At 48.0% G+C, this 23492-nt stretch overlaps 2 protein-coding genes and 1 non-coding gene across 4 annotated transcripts; 2 read left to right on the forward strand and 1 right to left on the reverse strand.

The window, feature by feature from the left end:
• The first annotated feature begins 578 nt into the window (after positions 1 to 578).
• LOC136467798 (galactoside 2-alpha-L-fucosyltransferase-like) lies at positions 579 to 4096 on the forward strand. 2 transcript variants are annotated; one of them, XM_066466583.1, is made up of 3 exons: positions 579 to 1131; positions 2387 to 3197; positions 3283 to 3444. In XM_066466583.1, exons 1-3 carry the CDS (start codon positions 852 to 854, stop codon positions 3314 to 3316), a joined length of 1125 nt encoding a protein of 374 aa, XP_066322680.1. In that variant the 5' UTR covers positions 579 to 851; the 3' UTR covers positions 3317 to 3444. The 2 variants fall into 2 exon arrangements, with proteins under 2 accessions (XP_066322680.1, XP_066322679.1); XM_066466582.1 differs by having other exon boundaries at positions 2387 to 4096.
• A 149-nt stretch (positions 4097 to 4245) lies between these two features.
• On the reverse strand, positions 4246 to 6354 carry LOC136467799 (photosystem I chlorophyll a/b-binding protein 5, chloroplastic-like). Its single transcript, XM_066466584.1, has 6 exons — positions 5952 to 6354; positions 5724 to 5856; positions 5007 to 5119; positions 4780 to 4884; positions 4611 to 4699; positions 4246 to 4529 (listed from the first exon to the last, which is right to left on the reverse strand). The coding sequence occupies exons 1-6, from the start codon at positions 6173 to 6175 to the stop codon at positions 4393 to 4395; spliced, it is 801 nt and encodes a 266-aa protein (XP_066322681.1). The 5' UTR covers positions 6176 to 6354; the 3' UTR covers positions 4246 to 4392.
• On the forward strand, positions 5381 to 5524 carry LOC136468329 (U4 spliceosomal RNA). Its single transcript, XR_010761834.1, has one exon. It is a non-coding gene; the product is annotated as a U4 spliceosomal RNA (small nuclear RNA).
• Positions 6355 to 23492: the final 17138 nt, after the last annotated feature.

Here is a 23492-nt window from a genome sequence, read left to right on the forward strand (position 1 = left end):
GTAGGAGTTTAGGAATCTTTTTGTTTGTTTCGTGGAAGTGGGAGTTTCAGGTAATGAGAGTTCAGACGGCCAACTGCCACTAATTAATTTTCTAGGAAGGGGTGGCAATTGGGTGGAAACTGTGCTCTTAATGAAAAATAAATACACCATCACCATGACTTGTCATATGATTTTTCACTTAAAACCTTCACACCAAACAGGGGTTATGAATTTCCTCTTCAACTCTCTCTTATGGTCTCCACGAGCCAAACAATGACTTATCAAAAAAGCTCGTACCTAATAAGCGGATCCAAACAGGAAATGCGCCCCAAAGCGGTCACGAAGCACACGCCCGCGAGTCCCAGTCAGTGCGCCCCAAAGCGGAGGACGAACCCGGCACCCCAGCGACATGACCCGGTCGGCCGGCCAGCTCAAGTGCTTAACGGCTCAACTATCACCATCCGCTGAGCCGCGCCCGGCGTCCCCGCCCGCGCCCAGCAAGGCCAGGAACCCACACTCCACGGCGACGACGACTCTGCAACAGGCGAAACCCCACGTCCGATGTCCTCACTCCATCGCCACGCCTAGGCGCTCCAGTTTCACCGACAACGTCGTGCCGAGGACGACGCCCCCACTCGCCACCGTGCCGTCACGTCGCCACTATACGGGACCCCACTGGTTTTCACCTCAAACGCATCGAAAACCCCTCTATTTCAGCCGCGCGGGTCCGCGCCCGAACTGCGCCTTTCGTGGCGCGACACGACGCCCCACGTCGCGACCGCGACTCCTTTGTGCTTTCCCACAGACCACACCGCGGCGGAAGCGCGGGGAGGACTGAAGAACCCTGCGGCTCGGCTCGGGCGCCACGCCGCATGGACATCAAGGAGCGGATCCGCCGGTCGCCGCCGCCGACGCCGACGCCGCAGGCGGTAGGGGAGGCGGCGTTCGCGCCCGGGCACCCGCACGGGAGGAAGGGCCGGGTCGCGGTGCTGCCCCTGTCGATCGCGGCGCTCGTGGCGTGCGGGGTCATGCTGCTACTGCTTGCGGGCGGCTCCGCGGCGAGGAGGGGCGGCCAATTCACCGGCGCGGATCGTACCACTCTCTCCGGCGGCGACGACCGTGGCGGCCTTGACCAGGCCGGACCGCGCGATGGTACGTAATACATTCATGTGGTCCTTGGTTTGACAGTTTCCATTTGGACTTCGACGGTTTGGGACCGCCATCTGGTCGCGCTTCTGAAATTCCCCGAACACTTTGTGCGGGTCTCGGCGTGACGTCTTGTATGGCAGACGTGACGTCTTTAATCAATATCTGGGGCTTCGTGACTTTCCCTGTTTCGCATGCTATGCTCCATACTCTATTGTAGATGTAGCGTTAAGGGTTTCTTCCTGTCGGACGCCCATGGGCCGATAGGTGTCAGACGGAGCCGGAGTCGCGGAGCCCGAAAAACGAGCTTCTCCGGCTCTGCTCTGTCGGTGAGAGAGGAAAGGAGGAGAGAGAAAAATGGCTCCAATGAACAGTAGCCCCCTGTCGGCCCATGGGTGGCCGACAGGTGCGGAGGGGCGGGAGTCGGAGCCACCGGAGCCCTGCCAAAGAGGGCCAACTTAACAGACATTTGTTTTTCCTACAACCATATGTGGTGCTTTTCCTACATATAGTAGGCCAGTAGCAATTTAGCTTTCAATAAGTCATACGAAGTGCAGCCTGTCCGGTAGGCTGTATCTGCCTGTATCTGGCTTGGCTTATCAGCCAGTCAATAGTGTTTTCCTCTCATATCAAACCAGCCTTATCGATCACTGTGGAGGGATAGTAATTGCCACTGATAATGTTTTTTTAACGGTACAACTTTTAGGCGCAGTGGTCTTGAGTTACCTTGGCTGACACCTGCAATGTAACACCACTGTGTATGTGTGGAGTCTTTCTTGCTATATGTTCTCGCTTCTCGCTGCATTTGAAGTAGTGGACATTTGATTTGCATTAGCTACTGTGTTTTAACATGAGTACTTTTTTTTTATAGGCGGTTCACCGTTCACATAGCATCCTGCATCTGTGATAAAAGAATTTGTTCTGGTTTGCCATTTAAACCGTGGCAAAAAGTCTTATTTAAGTTTTGCCATGATGATGTTCATGGAAGCACAGATTTTTGTTTTTATTGAACTGATAATTAAAGTTAGTAATTCACTGTTGCCTCACCTTTCTTTTTTTTTCTTTTCTGAGAATATCCACTACCTCACATGTGTATATGTCATGAATGTAATCTCTACTAAGAATGAAAAGTACCATTTGTCTTGCACAGTCGTGAATGTGATATAATGGAAGAACGAAAAGTAGCATTTGTCTTGCACAGAATGAAGTCAAATTACCCCATCTGAACTCTGATATAAAACTATTCACTTCCTGTGTTCAGGGGAGCATGGAACTATGGCGTCTTCCAAAGTTCAAAGGGACAAACTAATTGGTGGCTTGTTAGCTCCTGGTTTTGATGAACAGTCATGTCTAAGTAGATACCAATCGGCATTGTATCGTAAAGAATCGCCCCATTTAATATCAACATACCTTCTGGAAAGATTGAGAGAACATGAGGTTCTCCAGAAGAAATGTGGCCCATATACACATTCATACAAGAAAGCTATTGAGCAACTAAAATCTGGTCAGGATATTGCGGTTGGAGATTGCAACTATTTGGTATGGGTATCTTATAGTGGTCTTGGGAACAGGATCTTGACTATTACCTCAGCATTTCTCTATGCCATCCTTACAAACAGAGTTTTACTTGTAGATGGAGATAAAGGCACTGCAGATCTTTTCTGTGAGCCGTTCCCTGAAACTTCATGGTTACTACCGCCGGATTTCCCTATTGTTCAATTTAAGAACTTCAGTATTGGCTCCCCTGAGAGTTACGGAAACATGGTGAAAACTGAAGCTGTTCACTCTGATGGTTCTTTTAAGGGTCCTAAACCTGCCTTTGTATATCTTCACCTGGCTCATGACTATGATGATTATGATAAGCTTTTTTTCTGTGAACATAGTCAGCAACATCTTCAGAAGATCCCATGGCTGATCTTAAGATCCGATAATTACTTTGTACCTTCACTTTTTCTGATCCCATCATACCAAGAAGAACTCACGAGGCTGTTTCCTCAGAAAGATGTTGTTTTCCATCACTTGGGACGTTACTTGTTCCACCCTACCAATGTTGTCTGGGGCTTGATTACAAGGTACTATGATTCTTACCTTGCCAGAGCTGATGAGAAGTTAGGTATCCAGATTAGAGTCTTTGATACTGAAACCGGTCCATTTCAGCATGTCTTGGATCAGGTCCTTGATTGCGCACTGAAGGAAAAATTACTACCAGAGATTAACGCACAACAGCCAATTATCTCGACAGGGAACATCAGGTCCAAAGTTGTTCTGATTACTTCTTTGAACTCAGGATATTATGAAAGAATCAGGAACATGTATTGGGAACATCCAACTGAGAATGGTGAGATAATTAGCTTCCATCAGCCAAGTCACGAGGAGCATCAGGATTCAGACAAGAAAATGCATAACATGAAAGCATGGGCAGAGATTTATTTGTTGAGCTTATCTGATGTTATGGTAACAAGTGCATGGTCAACTTTTGGGTATGTAGCTCAGGGTCTGAGTGGTTCGAAGACGTGGCTAATGTTCAAGCCGGAAAACCGCACTGCACCTAATCCACCTTGCCGTCAAGTTATGTCTATAGAGCCGTGCTTTCATGCTCCACCTTTCTATGATTGCAAAACTAGGAGGGGAACTGATACAGGAACGCTTGTTCCACATGTAAGACACTGTGAAGATATGAGCTGGGGGCTCAAGCTAGTTGATACGGGTGAGCTGTAGATGACAAGATGCGGTGTTTTTTCTTTGTTTGATTCATATATGTACAGTACAACAGAATGCTTTGTGCTATGGATTTTTCAGGTATATAGGTTCAAGTTTGTATTTATATTGAAGGCAAGATTTGAGTGACGTAGTTAATACGAAATGGCACAGAATGCTGATTGTGATCAGGTATAAGCTTATAGTGCAACTATAACAGTTTTGTCCATATAAATTATCTGTATCTCTTATATATAGCATCTGTTCATGCGATTATAGCATGCTTGAACTGCGAAAAATCAACCAAGAAAATGAAAAGTGAGCAAATATACTGAGGACTATGATCAATGACAAAGAATGATAAGCTGTATTTCCTTGTCTTCCGTCCCCCCCTAGCATGAGCTATTAATACAGTTCGTCAGCTATTGAAGCTTTTATTCAATTTTCATTATAGAAAACTTTGAAAGAGCAGAGCTAACAAGGGCCACTTTCTGTTAGAAAACAGTGTGACCTTTTTGTGCCATAGTACTGGACAGTGAAAACAAAGGTTTTGGGAGTTGGGACGAGTACTTAGGAAGAGGAGATTGCGTGAATGATGTTTTTGTTGAACGGGTCTGAAAGGTGTGTTAAAAGATTGTCGATGGGGCCGGCATGAGTTACGGATGCTTGCACCATGAAGCCAAGCATGGCTACCATTGCCAACCTCCCTGTGACAGCAAGAAATCACGTTGTTAGCAACTTCAAGTGTAGGCTTATTTTTCTCGCAAATTTTACTGAGAGGAATCTACCATTCTTGATTTCTTTGAGCTTCTCTTCATGAGCATTCTCTATGTCTTTTGCAAGTCCTAGTGGATTGAACAGTGGGCCCCCAGGGTAGCTGTCGAAATTTTAAAAATGCAATGAGCGTAGCTAAGGCCTTGTCAGGTAAACTCTTATTATGCTTCAACGCTCACTTACCCTGGCTGTTGACCTGCAAGTGCAGCCTCTAACCCTATGAATGTTCCTTCCTCTGCTTGTGATCCTGGATTTTTGAAGTCCATGTACCTCTTGGTTTCAGCGAATCTGTCGGGATCGGAGTTGAATAGAAAACAATGTCAGTTTTGTTTTCCGTGAAATCAAACATTTTCTATGGAAACTTTTTTTTTATCACCGATGGAATGATTGGTCGTTTATGTTGAATTTACCCCATCAAGAGAAGCTGAACGAAGAAGAGCGCCGTGGTGTTCGCGAAGTCGAATTTCGCCGCACCTGCTTCAAACCACACGGGGAGGTCGCTGTTCCCTGATACACGGAGCAACTGCAAAGACCAAAGAGTCACAAGCAAAGCAAGGGTTGAGTCAGCCTTGTTCTCCAAATCAGTAAAGCCCATGTGAATCTTGGCTTTAGATACCAGGTCCATGCATGATTAGCAGGGCGTAACATAGAAGAGGAAAAGCCCAAATCGGCACTTCGGGAACCAGTAGTAGGTCGGTTGCCGTTTAGTACCACATCGCCTATGTTAGCGAACGTGCGTCCCCAGAGATGTATAAAAGCAGGCTGTGGGTGGACGTTGGAAATCGTCTTTGCGCTTGGGGCAATGACGCAGCTCATGAGGTAATACCGAGGCGCGTCAATTGCTGGTTGAAAACTATTTCCAAACCCCCTCTGCGGCCCTGGGCCGCAGAGAATTTCTGGAAGGGCTCCCTCTAACCAGGGTAAAGCCCACAATTCGTAACTGAAAATGTTTAGGGCTGCATACAACATTTGTGAAGCAATCCGCAATTCCTTAACTTTGATAATAACCATTTTGGCTGTTTCAGAGCTTACCAGTTGTCGCTACGGTTTCCCATCTAATATTTGATCTCTCGGTTGAAGCGATTTGCTCTGATGAAAAACTGACGGGAAGGTGAGCAGCAGCTTACGTCAGTGAAAAGGATTCCTGCGACTCCTGCCATAGCGAACCGGCAGTGCACGAGCTCGGCCTGAACGTACCACTTCAAGCTTGCTGGATCCTCGCCGAGGCCCAGGGGATCGAAGCCGAAGTCACCTGGTAGTCTGCAATCAGAGATAAGCACTCCACTGTCAGCTGACGAACATCATCATCGCCTCCAGAGAAACACCGGCAGATATCAGAGCGTCAGAAAACCGACGTGCCGTCGAGGTGAGGCGGCGGATCCAGTCCGGGCAACCAGGTTGGCCGCTGGGTGCCGGCGGCTCGGACGGCGACAACCCGAGCTCTGGGTGACCGCGCGTGGTGTGCAGGCATAGCAAGCGTGCGTCTGCTGCTCCAACCTGCGAGCGGCCTGCTGGAGGGGGCGGTACCGGTACGCAGGACGCTTCCATGGCTATTGGCGGCTGTTACGGTGGACGCCATTGCTGCCACTGCCCACCCTCGCTGCCGGAGATGTTTGCTTGCCGGGTACTACAGCCGGGACCGGGAATGGTTGTTCCGTGCTTGATCTTGTCTTTTGGCCGGGGTTGTTGGACAGGAAAGCTCTTGGTTCTGGATATGGAATTAGAGGCGTTCGTTGCTTCGTTCAATGGCCGACGGGCTGTGATGCTGATGCCAGGGCGGAAAAGCGCAAAAATGTGGTTGTTTGCCAGGCTCCGATCTGATAAGACGAGGAGAACTTGGGCCACATTATCTGTGGTCTGTGGACTGCACGAGCGCTGCTACTGGTTGGTGGTATTTCCTTCTTTTTGCAAGCTGAGACGGGAAGCAACAGATGGGCCTCTGGCGGGCCGTGTTCGTCTGCACTCACTAGCTCGCTAGGTTTTTTCTTTCGATAACGCTACGCACAGGACGTCCAACGCCAGCGACTCCCTCCGAACGGATGTGTGACGTGACGTGCACTACAATTTTGACTTCCTCCGTCTCTTATTCTCATCCGGACACCGCTCGCTCACTCCGCTCGGAGGAATCCCACCACACCTTGACCCTGCGCTGCTCGTTTGCTCCTCGCTCCCACGCCGTCGTGCGCTCCACCCGCACTGCTCGCTCCTCTCCCTCGCCCGTCGCACGCCCCACCCGCACCTCGCTCCTCGCTTTGGCCGTGCGCCGCGTCGCCCGCTCCTTCTCGTAGCACGCGCCGCCCACCAGGTTGAGCCAAGGCCGGTGCTGGTGGTGGTGCTCGCGCGCGCTACTAGTGCTGGATGCTGGTGGTGCTCGTGCGCTGCCGCTCGCCGCCGGCTCTGACCCTAACGGCTGGAATAGACCGGCCCAGGTTTCTCCTACCCTATGTTGCAAATGTATGTTTCAGGTGTTTCAGTCGTTTCAAAGGTATGTTGCAGTTGTTTCTTATTGGTGTTGCAAAAGTAGATCGGGAATGTTGCACATGTTGCAAGTGTTTTAGAGGCATGTTGTAAGCGTTTGTTCAAAATGTTTCATCTGTTCTAGACGTATGTTGCAAGTGTTTTGATCCGGATATTTGCATATGTTTCATACATATGTTGCAACATGTTCCATATGTTGCATCTGTTTTAGACGTATGTTGCAAGTGTTCTATCTGGATGTTGCATATGTTACAATGACTATGTTGCAAGTGTATGTTCCAAACGTTTCATCTGTTTTGAGTCATATGTTGCATTTGTTTATCTGAGTGTTGAAAAGTAGATCTCAATGTCCCTGTTTAGCGAGGTAAAGTGAGCTAGTGCGAGAGCCATGGCGGTGTCGGATATAAGCTGGTAGCAACGCTCCACCGGAGGACTCGCAGGTGTCCGCGCTAACGCACGCGGCCCATCCCTGTATGACATGTTGCCTCCGCTGGCCCCGCCGGAGGGCCTGGAGCATGAGTTTGTGGCATCTCCCCACGTGATGGAGATGTAGACCCTGGCTATGGAGGTGACGCAGGCGCGACAAGGTTGAGACCCCATGCAGGGGCGGTGGACGCTTTGTTATGCGGGGGACGGGACATTGTGCGTCGGAGTTACGTCCGGGCGCGGGCTTGTGGCCGGATGTCCGGGCACTAGTTATTCCCCTTTTCTTTTGTTGCAAGAAAAAATTTTGGGTGTTTTTTTTCAAGAAATGTTTGGGAAGCTCAGCTTGAGAGTACTGTACAGGGTAGATGTCAAGCATTTGTAACCACGGAGAGTGACATGATAAAACGGTCATACACTAGCGCAGCAATAGCTTCCAGTGGTACAAAACTACAAGACACGAGACTCTAAAATTATTATTTTTTAAATAGCAAAATCATATTCCAATATTTATTCTGAACGCCAGTGCTAAGCCGCCACCCAAGAAAATCACAAACAAATTTCTAGGTCAATACACTCCTGATTGTGATTGATGGTGATCCGCCAGCTAAGACCAACTGTTTGACTGCACCGACGTGCTTTCCGCGTAGGCGCGTACCGGCCTCGTACGTGCTCCGTATTTTTGCCAGTACTGTGTAAAATATACAATACGATTTTCCTATGGTCATCTAGTTGTTCCCAAAAGAATACCACTTTATTTATTAGTAAGCATATAAAAAGAAACAAGAATACCACTCCGAAGCCGCCAGTCTGATCCACGTGGTCTGCTACACCCTACAGCTACAAGCTCTCTGCTTCCGCGCGGTGCTGCGCGTTGCCCGTTGCCGTCTGGCTTAGGCTATCCGCTGTCCGCAGTGATCACGCGTTTACATTGTTATGATTATGATAATTATAATATAACTCACTCAACATATAGTATCATTATATTGTTTGACAATAAACTCAAACATTGTACACGTTGGTGAAACAACGTTTGGAGATCTTATTTCATTTCATCAGCAGGCTTATATAAAGACCTGGGAGGTTCTCGGAGCCTTTACCTTCCTTTGGAGGTTTGTAGAGGTTCTACTTTCCTTTGGAGGTTCTCACATGTTAAAGAAGGTGTAACCTTCATTCAGAGGTTCTCCAAGGTTAAACCTTCTCTCAGATGTTCTTGAAGGTTCTCGGAGATTAAACCTTCTTTTAAGGGCTCTCAGAGGTTAAACCTTTTCTCGAATGTTCTTGGAGGTTCTTCGTTCTCGAGCTCAGGATAACAAGAATTGGGACTTCCTTTATTCCATTCTAGAGAACTCTTTCCTCCCCCTCACTATGCCCTTGAACACTTTACAAAGGAAAGTGATCACATACAAGAAGACCTATGACGTGGACTGATTTTTACATGAAGCAACCTAAACCTCTATTTGGGCCTCCTCCGGGGAGGCCTAGGCCATATACCCCATGGGCTCCGTCAAGACTACATAATTTTTCTATATAACATCTAATTAATAAGTATGTTACTATCCATTTGGATCTCGGTGCGTGCGGGGATCTCGGTGGCGGGGTCTACTTGGTGAGTGCCAGAGGCAACCGCCCACGATTGGGTTGACAGCTTGCAGTGGACCACGGCGGCTAGCCCTGCTTGGCAGTGGCTAGTCCGGCGTAGGACAACGTCTTCAGAGGCGGCGCAAGCGGATTCAATTATGGGAGGGCTACACGGCTTGCAGTGGCTTGTGGCGACTAGCTCTGCTTTGCAGCGGGCTACCTCGGTGTGGGACTTCGTCGGCGACGACGACGCTGTCGGTGTTTCGACCACCGACAAGTAAATTTCTAATATTGCGCATCTGGCTCGGATGGTGTGCTAAGAGGACACGAGGTTTATACTGGTTTGAGCGAAATGTCCCTACGTCCAGTTCGTTGCTGCTGCTTGTGTTACTAGCACCGAAAGTTCGTAGTAGGGGTTACAAACGGGCGAGAGAGGGACAGGTCCTAAGTCTCTGGTGAAAGGAGTAAACGGGTGCTAAGGGAGCTCGGTTGCTGCTCAGCCGTGTGTTCGGGGTTTGATGGGTTTGTTCGGATCTGGCTTGAATTGATCCGATGTGTTGCCATCCCCTTATGGGACGCCCTGCTTTCCCTTTTATAGGCAAAGGGAAAGCATGGGTTATAACGGAGGAAAAAGAAGAATGAGAGAGAGTGAGAGCCGAAGGCCTTTAGGATCGCCGGGTCCTTCTCCTTCATGCGGGTCCTGTCGACCCTGTAGATGTCAACAGGGATGGCTTCGTGTCGCGGTCCTGTCCATCACTAGCGCCATGCGTAGGTGTCATATGCCAGTCATGGCACTCCATTTCGTTCTAGCGAACATCATGGTGAACTGACGCACCCGTCAGTGTTCGTACGGGGTTAGGCAGAACAACATTGGTACGCCCGACGCTGTTCTTGATGTGAATCCTCCGGTATGGCCCGTCAAGGCCACGGGTTACATCGAGGCGTGTCGATCTCTTCCTTCATGTCAGAGCTTTGACTCAAAACCATACGCTTGGACCTGGAGTGGTTGGCAGTGGTATGGGTCTCCATTGGGCGAGGCAGAGCCCGCGGCCTCAGGGTCGAGCGAGGCGGAGTCCTCCCCTAGAGGCCGGGCGAGGCGGAGCGCAAACCCAAGGGTCAGGCGAGGCAGAGTCCTCCCCTAGAGGTCAGGCGAGGCGGAGCGTAAACCCAAGGGTTGGGCAAGGCAGAGTCCTCCCCTAGAGGCCAGGTGAGGTGGAGCAGAAACCTGAGGGCCAGACGGGGCGAAGCCTGTGGCCTTGAGGTCGGGCGAGGTGGAGCGCAAACCCAAGGGTCGGGCGAGGCGGAGCCCACGGTCTTAGGGTCGGGCGAGGCAGAGTCCTCCCCCAAGGGTCAGGCGAGGCGGAACACTTACCCAAGGGTCGGGCGAGGTAGAGCGCAAGCCTAAGGGTCGGGCGAGGCAGAGAGCAGACCCAAGGGTTGGACGAGGCGGAGTGCAAACCCAAGGGTCGGGCGAGGTGGATCCCGCAGCCTTGGGGTCAAGCGAGGCAGAGCACAAACCCAAGGGTCGGTCGAGGCGGAGCCCGCGGCCTTGTGGTCGGGTGAGGCGGAGCCCTCCCCCGGAGGCCGAGCAAGGTGAAGCCCGCACGTCCAGGGGTCGGTTGGAGCTATAGTCGCGCTGTCGACAGAATATCATCGGCAGTCCTTCGAGGGGTATCCCATGAAGGTAGATTGATCGACAGAGATACGTGTAATCGAGAACAAGAAGGCAACAGAGACACACGAGTTAGACAGGTTCAGGCCGTCAATATGACGTAATACCCTACTCCTATGGTCTGTTGTTTTGTATTGGCTATCGTATGATATTGCATGTGTTTTGAGGGGGTCCCTTCCCGCCTTATATAGTCTAGGGGACAGGGTTACAAGTCGGTTAGATCTAGGAGATAACCAGAAAGTAATAACAGATTATAGGAATCCTAGAATTATATGTATCCTAACAGATCTCGTAGTATCTTCAGGATATCTTCCTGGTGTCTTGCAGGAGGCGCCGAGCAGCGTCGTGCCCGTAAGGCTTCGTCTTGTGGGCTAGGCCACCCCTGGGGTGTAGCCGTGCAGCCCATGTGGTCTGCTATGGGTATCTAGGGTTGTACCCCCATAGCTAGTCCCTGAGCGCCTTGTATCCGTTGTGCAACGCCGTCTTGAGCTTGTCTAAGCAGGTGCGAACAAAGCCAAGCAGTCAAACTCATGGTCCGGCCACCATGATGAGTTGCCGAGAAGTTGTGAGCCGTCGCCGAGCAGCGTGAACCATCGCCGAGCAACGTGAACCATCGCCGAGCAGTGTGAACCGTCGCTGAGCAGTGTGAACCAAGCATGGCTTGCCATAAGGATGTAAGGAGCTCAAGTTCAGAATCGAAAATTTCTTCGCAGTGAACCAAGTGTGCCCACTTAGAGTCCGACCACGAGAAAGGAAGACAGTCTTCTTCCACTTCAAAAGGCGTGGAGTCTTCCACATTAAAGCAAACACACTCACCGCAAGGTGAAGTATGCCCACTTAGTCCCCTAGCCTGACAGTAGGTGATGTAGTCACATGGTGCCAGGGTCCAAAGTAGAAGAAAAGTAGAAGACCAGCCAAGCAGGAAGCCGGTCCTCAGCCATAGCCCAGAAATGAAAAAGCACATTCACTGCTAGGTGAAGTGTGCCCACTTAGTCCTCGAGTAGGTGATGTAGTCATGTGGTGCCAGGGTTAGAAACAGCAGTCATCAGAAGAAAGTCCCCAATGCGGTGAGGATCCAAGTCGTATTGCTGACGTAGTCCCTGAGCCACAAGTGGAAATTTTAGAGAAAACAAATCACGAAGAAAATACCGAAGTAATGGCTATACAATAGTAATAACTGAGCCATAACGAATGGTGGAGAAGTCGATGAATATTCAGTGAGCAGTATCAAATTGTGGTGAGAAATGAGCGATACGGGCTTTATTTACGCGAAGGCCTAGGTAACGGCCCACCACGTGGTTGCAGAGAATTCAAAAAGGCGCAAATCCAGGAGCGGTTTCCCAAAAATCCTTGAATGCAAGAGGTAGGGGGAGTGCTTTATAACTGCGCCGCCGCACCCCGCATTCCCACCTTTGCCACTTTGCCATTTCATTTCCCTCCTCTGCCCTCGCAACTCCAGATTCATATTCGCCCGCATTTCCGCCACCACCGCAAACCAGATCTGAGAGATGGTGCTGAAGAAGGGAGCTGGTAACTAGAAGAAGGTGAGCACCAGAGTTAGTCGTGATGAAGAGTGGGTGTCGTCGTGTACGGGGGAGGCAGAGCTCGATAGATTGGTGGAGGCGGGCATTCTTCCTGACCACGTCACCATCGGATGGCGGGCGACCCTTGGTGAGCCCTATCCAATGCCTCATACTGATGAAGTTGTAGTATTTGAAAACTATTTTGGGCATGGATTAGGGTTTCCTGTTCATCCATTCTTGAGGGATTTGTTGGAGTTCCGGAGGGTTAGTCTGTGCAACCTCCACCCAAACACCATATTGCACATATCTATCTTCATCCATTTCTAATAGGCTTATCTCGGAATCCTTCCCCACTTCAACCTCTTCCATCACCTATTCTAGCTGAAGAAGAAAGTCGGTGGTGGTTCCAAGGTGGTCGGCGGAGTGTATCTTCAACTACACGATGGAATGGCGGGCGAGTACCTTACTGTGCCGTTGAACACATCGCTAAAGGGGTGGAATGCCAGATGGTTCTACATGAAGCAGAGCCATTCTGCCATCCGCCACGACACCGACCACATCCTGGAGAGCTAGAAAAGCTGATCGGAGAGGCAAAGCAGTGCTGATATGGAGCAAGTGAGGGAGCTCCTCACCCTAATAAAGGGTGTGAAGACCAATGGTGGACTGATGGCGGTGAGCTTCATAGTGCGCCACGTCCAGCCCTGCAAGGAGAGGGCCCACACGGGCTATGACTTCAAGGGTGACACCAACGACATCCGGGAGAGGACAGAGATGCTATCGAGGGACGATGTGCTAGAGCGGGCTGTAGAGTTATTCGCTCCATTTGCCTCATTCAACGTGTCAGGGTAGACGAGACCCTTTAACTACAAGAATCCACCTCCTCAGGTAAACATCCCAATTGTTTTGTTCTTGATGCTTTTATCCTTTACAGTTGTCGAGCAGTGAACTGATGCACTATGGAAAGATCCATTCGTAGGAACCAGCAGTGTACTTCTCGGGTATGCTGAGAGGCAATTGGCCACATGCAGTAGACGCCCAGCCATCAACGTAGCCTGAGGAAGGTACTGTTAGTGCCTCGTCGGAATCCAAAGGCGCCGACGCTGGTCGGATGGAGAGTAGCCTCCCGGTGTCGGAGAAAGCCCGGGGGAAAAGGGTGGCAGCAGATGAGCTAGCCCGAAAGAAGAGGAAGACGACAGGTGCTATCCCCTACAAGCTAGGTGACATCTCGCTTGGTGGCGACCAGACCGATCGGACACAGAGTGTGGCAATGTTCGAGTGGTCGGATGACGATGAAGTGCCAGTGGCTCCTCCATCGAGCACTAAGGCGCCTCCACACAACACACACGTAGAGGTTCAATCGAAGGGAAAGGAGGGAGTCCCCGAGCAGCAGGCGATGGGAGTCTCTGAGCAACAGGCGAGGGGAATCTTGGAGCGATGGGTGGAAGAGAGGCCGATGGTAGAGACCACGAGACCTCCATCCTAAGGCATAGGAATCGACCCCAAGGCCATGCCTAGGGGCTCGGGTAGGCAGCGCCGATTCAAAAAAGTGTACCAATAGGCCAACACGTAAGTATCATTGCCTTGTAGTTATTTTCCTATAAGATCTTTATCATGGTGGTGACTGATGAGCTAATCTGATGCAGAGTGAGGCGTACGGATGAGTTGAATCCGTCTGTCTAGACTAGCGAGCAGCTTAGGTCTGGTCCCAGCGTGGATACGATGCCAACAGATCCCATCCTAGAGTCCCTAGGCACTCGATAGCCTACGAAGGAGTCAACCGCCGCTGCTGGCGAACTTGGCGATGGCGAATGGTTGGCACAGACAGTGGATGGGTCGGCCACGATGCCTAGGACAACGATAGAAAACGCTGGGTCTTCAGCAGCGAATGCTGGAGATGCTGGTGCTGCACCTGAGTGTGGGGCAGGGAGGCCAATGCAGCCGAAAGAGCTAGCCGCACTCCCTGAGACGTCGGACGGCGTGGTTGGACATGTTGTGAGGCCACGAAGCCCCTAGGTGGCGCCACCTGCTGCGGAGGAAGAGGACGAGTTGGAGGAGATTGAGCGTGAGGAATCACGACCTCAAGCCATCCGAATCATCCGCAAGCGGGGTGATGAAGTGGTGGTCATTGAGGAGAAGGACACCATGAAGGAGCTCAGGAGGATGGAGTCCACCCTTTCCATGGTGGTGAAATAGATCAAGGTTAGCATTGCATCATCAATGTTTGTGTTTGTCGTTGGAGATTTTGAGTTCTTCATAATCTTGTTGCTTTTGCAGGGCATAGCTCAGACCGCCAAACAACGGCGCTAGCTGATCAAGATGATGGAGCCCATCGCTGAGGAGAATGAAAAACTGAAGGAGACATTGAAAATTAAGGAGAAAAACATCCAGAAGGCCTAGTGCTAGCGTGATCTAGCCAAATTGAACACGTAGGATCTAGAGTACTAGAAGGGCATCCTATCCGAGCAGCTGGCGACTGTGTCCGAGCAGTTGCAGAGTAGGTCCGAGCAACTGGCCATCGTGTCCGAGCAGTTGATGGGTGCTTTTGAGTAGCTAAAGACCAAGTCAGAGCAGCTGCAGAAAGTCTTCGAGCAGAAGAAAGGTATGGCGGATCGACGAAATTACTTTACATTGCTAAAATTGTATTGTTGCTGACGACCGTTATGCTTGTAGGGCAAGATGCAGAGCTCGGCTAGTTGCACCAAGTCGTTAGTCAACTCTAGGAGGAGGAGAAGAAGATGGCTGGGTGAGCAGAGAAGCTAGACGAGGAGCTAAAAGGTGAGTACTTCATGGTCGGAGTTGTTGCCGGAGTGATTTCTTTTGTTTGACGGTTCCTTGTGATGCCTGTAGGCTACCGTCAAAGGGCCAAGGCACAGTTTGATGTGCTGGAGCAGGAGGCTAGGACCCAGAGGAACAAGCTCAACATCGTGGTTACCGGAGTCAAGCCGATGCTCGACTGCATCGACCTGGAGGTGGCTCCTTAGCCCGATGGTAGGCCACCGCATTGAGACACCATCATTAATAGATGCAAGGCAGCGTGGGAGAACTTCAAGAGCTTCAACCATGACGCCATCGTCACAGCCATAACACATGCCCTTGCGGTGGTACGGTCCCACTATCCTACCATTGACCTTCAAGCGATAGGGACTAGATTCACTAGAGGGACTGGTGAGACGGAGCACCAGCAGCTGGAAGATGAGGTGGAGGACGCAGCGACGAAGTTGGCTAGCAACATCGACCTGTTTGGCGAGATGGACGTCAATGACGAAACCCGATGATCTGCTCAAAGAACATGCTGTAATAACTGAACAGGGTAGTTAAAACGCACAAGGGCATAGACAATCATTTATATATATGTATAAATGTTGTGAGATGACATGTGCATGTTTATGCAGTTTGCTAGTATTACGGTGAAAAGATCATTGTAGTGTTAACCCTAACGCGATTATATGTAGTATAAGTAGCGTCCGAGCTGTTAGTTTGTTACTGAACTCTTTGGCCTTAGCTAGCCAATAGTCCATAACGTTGAGCGCGGAGCCCGTGCACGTATAGGAGGAACATGCATGACCAAGGAACCGTAGCCGACCACCCATAACGCAGAGCGTGGAGCCCATAGCACGTGTAGGGAGAGATCGAAGACTAGGTCTTCTCCATAGAGAACAGAGTGAAACGTATGCTGCCTGGCAGTTGGCGAAATAACTTGGAGATATACATAGTATTAGTAGCGTCCGAGCAGTTAGTTCTTTACTGGGCTGTTGGCCTTGGCTAGCCCATAGTCCATAACGTCGAGCGCAGAGCCGGTGCACGTTTAGGAGGAACAGGCATGACCAAGGAACAACAGTCGACCACCCATAACATAGAGCGCGGAGCCCATGGCATGTGTAGAGAGAGATCAAAGACTAGGTCTTCTCCATAGAGCATAGAACAGAACGTGTGCTGCTCGGCGATTGACGAAACATTTTAGAGATATGGAGAAATGCGATGAAGTGTTCATGGCGATCACATGTTGGAGATATGGAGAAACATGGTGGAGCATTTATGGCGATCTCGTATTGGAGTTCGTTAAGGAGTAGCTTAGTGCTCGGCGACCGTAAGTGGAGATTAAATAGTAAAAAAAAAATTTGTTTCCTACTAGTGCCTTTTGGAAAAATCCGGGAAAAAATCAGGAAAAAGGAGAAATCCGGGTTATTTGCTTGTTCTGTGAGTTCTTTCGATCGTCCTTTGTTTTCACCTTGTTGCGCTACGTCTCGACACGTCTTAGCCAGCACCTGTGATTTGTACTTTGGATCCAGATTGAACAATCGCTACTCTGCACTCGTTAATTGCTAATCCTTGTTGTCATATTGTGTGCCTACCCATAGCTCCACATATTCTTCTGTCAGCACAGGTTCATCTTGCAACTGTTACCCACGCTCAACAACGGATTGCTTCGCCACTTTGGTTTTGCTCCTGTTTGGCGTTGGTAAGAATACAGGCAAGACGGTGGTAAGCCGCTTATGATTTTGCATTCCACTTTCACCACCATCACCACCACTTGTTTCCTTTTAGTTGATAGGGATAATACTTTGGTGTTGTCTTTTTCTATCTTCTAACCATGGCAGGAACTCCGACGGACTTCAATGAGTGCGTGTCCAAGGGCGAGCTTGCAACGTTCATGACTGAACAACGCAATTTTATGACCGAGCTGACGCGCAACGTGAACAATCTGGTCACCCGCATTGAACAGCTTGAGCAACGCCCTCCACCTTATCATGCTGATGATGAAGATGCAGATGCTTTTAGTGATGAAGATGCGTATGCTGACGGTGGTGCCCGTCGCCGCCTCAACTTCAATCGTCGCGGTATGGCAGGTAATAATCATGGTAATAATGATCCTTTTGCTAAAATTAAATTTAGTCTACCACCTTTTGCTGGTAATGTTGATCCAGAGGCATATTTAGATTGGGAGCTTGCTGTTCAACAAAAATTTGATTCTCATAATGTTCCTGCTGAGCATAGAGTTAGACTTGCTACTAGTGAGTTTACTAATTTTGCTTTGTTCTGGTGGAGTGATCTTTGCAATGCCAATAATGCTGCTGCTATGCCTCAAACTTGGAATGTTTTAAAGCAACGTATGAAATCTCGTTTTGTTCCTCCTTATTACCAACGTGATTTACGTTTGAAACTACAAACTTTAAAACAAGGTGATAAAGGAGTAGAAGCATACTATCAAGAATTGCTTATTGGTTTAGCATGTTGTGGTATAAATGAAGATGATGATGATGCTAGTGCTAGATTTTTTGGTGGTTTAAACCATGATATACAGAACATACTTGATTACAAAGAATGGCGCAATTTTTCCCAATTGTATCATCTTGCTATTAAGGCCGAACGAGAAGTACAGGGACGCAAACAACACTAGCCTTTCAGGTCTAACAATGGGAGGAATTTTCAGCAGCGTTCCGAGCCGAAGACGCCCAAGCTTCCTGTTGCACCACAGCCATCTACACCTCCATTTTCTTCCGGGGTAAGTAAATTGTCTAATGTGCAGTTTCCACAGCTGAAGAAAGGTGGCACTCCGGGTGCTTCTACTAGCTCCTCCTCGTCCAGCTCTAAAATCATTTGCCACCGATGCAAAGGCATGGGACATGTCATGAAGGAATGCCCCAGTCGTCGCGCTTTCATTGCTACCGAGGATGGATATGTAAGTGCTAGTGATGTTGAAGATGATTTAGCCCTTGCTGCTAACATTGATGCAGATCCCATCGAGGGCGATCAAGACAAGGAGGCCATCACCATTGACTCCGTGGCTGCTGCCGCGGACTACCCTAGCCTTCTTGTGCAGCATGTGTTGAGTACACGTGTGGGTCATGAAGAAAAGATGAAGATCCAACGCCACAATTTGTTCCACATGTATCTCATTGTGTAGGGTTGTCGTGTTCTCACTATCATTGATAGCGGGAGTTGCAACAACTTGGTGAGTTCAGATTTGGTTGACAAGCTTGGCTTGACCACACGACAACATTCGTATCCATATAAACTTCAATGGTTTAATAATAGTGGTAAGACTAAGGTAACTAAATCAGCCCGCATTAGTTTTTTCACAGGCTCTTATCATGGTACTGCTGATTTTGATGTTGTCCCTATGCAAGCTTGTTCCATTTTGTTAGGTCGCCCATGGGAATTTGATAATGATGCTTTACACCATGGTAGAACTAATACATACACTATCATACATAAGGACAAGAAAATTACATTGCTGCCTTTGTCTCCTACGGATATTATTAAACATGCTAATGAGATAAAAAATAAACCTCCAACAGACATTGCTAAAAATAATGGGATTAAGTTAAAAGGAGGTGCTTTTCTTGCTACAACTCCTGCTACTGTTGAGTTATGTGATAATCCTGATGCACCATGTTATACTATGTTTTGTCAACCTTTTATGTCTGGTGCATTGCCTGCTGTCACTAACCTTTTGCAGGAGTTCGCTGATGATGGGATGGAGTCGAGGACGACTCCAATTCTACAAGGAGGGGATGATGAGGACATTGCCAAGATGGAGTCGAGGACGACTCCAATTCGAGAAGGGGAGGATGATGAGGACATCGCCACGTTGGACACATCGACGCCATGGTCTTCCCTAAGTTCCAATTCGTTCCCAACTCAGCTGCCACGTCGCCCTCGGATTCAGCAGACATGTTGTCACTGTTTCGGTCATAACTTCCTCATACGACATCGAAATGGGCCGTTCTTGGATGCGTTGGAAAGGGGACGACGACGCCGTCGTTTTGGATCTAGTCCCAGCTCTAGAAGGTCCGTGGATCATTCTGTGTGACCACAGCAAGATGTTGCGTCACCTATTTGGGCCAACTTGGCCATGTATCGTGTCGGGCCTTAAGCCCAAGTTGTGGGCGCCCAACCCCTGGCCGTCCCCAACCCTAGGTCGAGTCTTAGACTATAAACATAGCCGCCGCCGCTGCTACACAATTGGGTTTTGTTTAGAGTTTAGTTTTCCATCGAGAAACTGAATCGTTCATTGTAACTGTGGTGACAAATCCTTTTACAGTGATCCAGGGCCCCCGTTCTTGATCTCCTCCACTGTGTCGATTAGTCCTTTGGAACCGAGTTCTTGAATCCTTTATTGATATTCGCGTCATTCATATTTGCAATTTCAGATTGCGTGTTTTACCTTCTTGCTTGTGCTCTTCGATTCGCTTGCAGGAAAAGCCTTCTTGGCGAGGTCAATCAAGTTGTGCTTGGTTGATAACCAATGGAGCAGTGGTGTAACGGTTGCAGGGTTCGAATCGTGTCTGATTTGAAGCCGGATCGCCAACGTCGAGATCTCTACAAATCGAACTTACCGGCTACCTCTCGGAAGATCGGGCCTGTACTCATCAATAATGGAGAAATAATGGAGTCAAATTATGGCGACCAAAACTTTATTCATCATGGAGTGGAGAATACATATCTGGAGCGTTTCAAGGATATAAACGTATAAGGTGCTCGATGTGCCATGAATTGGGGATATCGATTCTGTCCATGTCACATAGCCGATAAGACCCTGGTCGGGTAACCTCTTTGACCACGTAAGGCCCTTCGCAGGGAGAGGAGAGCTTGTGCATCCCTTCGGTTTTCTATTTTCTACGGAGAACAAGGTCGCCGACAGCAAATGAACGACCTTTGATGTTGCGGTTGTAGTATCTCTACAAGCCTTTTAGGTATTTGGCTGTGTGGATGTATGTAACACCTCTGGTGTTTTGACCTAGCACTACAACTTGACATGTTATCATATGCATTGCAAAGCATTCACAAAGTAGAAAAATTTGAATGCATTCACTAAATAAGCTTTATTTCATAAGTTGTTATTTTATGTGATGTATGTGATCCAAAACTCTAAATAAAGATCATGACCACAAGTGTCAAATTTCATGTGATCATGTGAGACCATGTGTCAATTGACTCAAATAACCCTAATGGGCCATGTAATTGGTCAAAAATCATAGTTAAGTAAAATGGTAAACAAATCAAATTTGAATTCAAATTCAAATCATAAAAGTCCTTTTTGCCCCTTCTGTCCATTTCAAAATCCATTTAGAATTTGGGGGTGTGGCAAAAAGCAAAGTTGAAGCTTATTTTATAAGGATCAACTTTGGTATTCAAAGTTTTTAAAGTTTACATATAAAATTTGGAGTAATTTTGAAATGATTCAAATGCTCGAATGCACCCCAAATTCAAATTTCAAAATGGAGGCAGAATTTGAAAATGTTCATTTAAGCAAAGTTGTAGAACTTGATGGAGATTTTCAACTTCTTTAGAAAATTTGGGAGTAATTTGTAAAATGAACTCAGTGGCAATTCTATAAATATTTCAAAAATTCAGTTGACAGCAGAGCGCCACCGCTTGCTTGCCACCGAGCTGCTGCCGCCGATCATCTTCACCGCTTCCTCTCACGGTGACATGTTTTTGTCGCCGTGGCGACCTCATTCAGGAGCTGGCGAAGCTAGACGCGCCTTCCCCTTCTATAAATAGGAGCACTCGTCGTCGTCCTTCTTTTCTTTCTCTGCTCTGTTCCGCCACCGCTCAGCTCCGCCGCTCACCGTAGCCGTCGTCGAACCGTTCCCATCGTGCCTAGCTATGCCAGCGTGATCGTCTCGATCTAGCGCTTCCTCAGCTTGCTTGCATCACTCGAGTTGGCTGGAATCACCCAGCACGACGTCTTCTTCCTCGGAGCCGGCCAAAGCACCGCCACCACCGACCTCACCTTGGCTAGGATGCTCCAGTCCGTCTCTGCCTTCGTCAAGCACACCGTCGTGTTCGCGGTGAGCTCCTGAGCGTGATGCTCTCTCTATTTTACTCTCTACCGCGTTGTAGCCAACGTTGTGCCATGCGCCGCCGTGCCCGTGCCACCGTGGCCGCCATGGCTGATGTAGAGCTTCCTCCGGTGCATCTGCAACTGTTCTGAGGGTCGGGTTAGGTTCGCGAGGTGTTGTAGATCATGATGGTGCTGTCCACCTCGTCGGAGCCTCACCATCGGCGCGTTTTGGCCAACCGAAATCGTCAGCGCTGTCGTGTCCTGTTTTGTGTCACTGACGAATGGGCCCAGGCTGTCAGTGAGAGAAGAGAGAGAACAGTGAGGTTTTGATATTTTCTAAATTTTGAATAGTATAGTAACTTTGGAAATTCATAGGAAAATAGTTACAGCTCCAAAAATTCTGAAAATTTGTGTGTAGCTTCTGTACATGTTCTATTATGGTTTAAAAATATGAAACTTGAAATTTGTATAAATTTTTAATGTTCAAAAATTCAGTCAATTAATTGATAAATGTAATTTCCATAATTTTTGTAGGCCACTGTACAACTCCAAAAATTATGAAATTTGTTTTGGTACACTAATTTGTCATGAGGAAGCTTACATAAAATTTTGAGGTCATTTGGAACAAGTTTATTTTTGGGCTTATTTCCAAATTAATTCAAAAATGAATAAAAGCAAACCCTAAGTGTTAGGTTAGAGTTTGATCTTGTTTTGGTCATGTTTTGTGACCAGTAGGGTTTCAAGATCAATTTGGTCAAGTCACTTGTGTGGTCCTTGATGGTAGAATTGCAAGTTGGTTTTGTTGGCCTGTAACTGTACCGTGAAGGAAAGTTGTACTCAAGGTGTTATTATATTTCATGCACCATGAAAGCATCATGTTTATATTATCATCATGTTGAAGCATATGTTATTATTTCATGTAGAATCCAAGAGTGAACCAATCCTAGTTGAGCAAGTTGTGGAAGAATCCCCGGTTGTCTCGGAATTTGATATTTGTGGTACAGATCCGGAACCCGAGATCGTCAACGAAGGCAAGCCCCGGTTTCTGCATTAAACCATTACATTGTTTACTTTAAAAAGTTTATCACCTATGTTACCTATTGCATTAAGTTGATTTATTCAAATGTTACCTACTTGATGCATTGCCTACCTTGTTAATTGTTTATCATCCTTGAAGATGATTTCATTTAGAAAGGCGTAGAATGCTTAGTATGCTTTATGGTAGGCTTTCAAAGTAAAAGTTTCGATACAATCAAAGATGGCATACTGGCCAAAGAAAGAAAGAATATAGAATGAACTAGAGACTAGTTGGGTGACTTATCTTGAATGTTGGGTAATGTTGCCGACTATGTCGCTTAAAGGCCACTCATTGTGGATCTTCTGAACAAGACACTTTATAGTACTGGTCACATACTCCAGTAAGCCTACTTTGGCTAATCCGATACTAAGACGAATGCCCACGCACTGGGAGTGGAGAGATGGTGGGAGTAGCATGTACCCTCATGGCTAGAATGTGGCTGGATTAGAGGTGTGATGTGCTCTCGGGTGGCGTGGAGATGACTTAGTATAGGAGGATCTAGTAGCAAGGTTGATATATGCAAGATTAAGTTCTACATATATCGTGTGATAAGGAATCCCCAGCTGGGACTTGAATCAAATCAAATTGTCGGTGCTCCACGGATATGGAGACTCATTTCATTACAGAAACAATGCAGGACTAGTGAATTACTAAAATTTGAGAAAAGGAATGGAATGAGAAGGATTGGAACATGGGATATGAACACTTAGTTTGAGATAATGAACTAAGACGACTTAGGGGTAAAACTTGAAAATAGGATCAAGAATAGTAAGCTTTTGGCAAAGAACTTTTGAATCTTGCTTCATCCTTACCTTGCCCCAACACCTGCATCTCTAAAGTCTTTCACCCCTTTTACATCGGGTCAGTCTTGTTGAGTACTTTTGTACTCAGGGTTGGTTAACCCTTGTTGTAGGTGAGTCGCATGCGTAGGCTTGTTTTGGTCCCTGCTGCATGTCTGTGTTTGAAGTCGATGACGATGAGGAATGATGAATGGCCTTTGTACAAGGCACTAGTTTGTATGATAAATAATGTTAATGTAATATTATCCCGCTACTATGGTTGTGTGACACTTATGGTTATGTAAGTTTGAAAAAACTAGTTTGTAATATTAAAACTTAAATCTTCCGCTTTATAATCTCTGGTATGTATATTGAAAAACTATTGCAATCTGCAATGTCTATGATTGGGATCCTGTTTGGAAAAGATTCATGGATGATTCGGGTTTCCCGAGGACACCCGACATACCTGTTAAGTTGTTGGGAACTCGTGTACGCTATCAGAGGTCTGTTGAGACAATGATAGGTGCACGTGGGCCCAATTTCTTAGGAGGTTCTACCACAATGTAGGTGA

The sequence above is a fragment of the Miscanthus floridulus genome, chromosome 7, assembly GCF_019320115.1.
Source record: "Miscanthus floridulus cultivar M001 chromosome 7, ASM1932011v1, whole genome shotgun sequence".
NCBI classification, from domain to species: Eukaryota; Viridiplantae; Streptophyta; class Magnoliopsida; order Poales; family Poaceae; genus Miscanthus; species Miscanthus floridulus.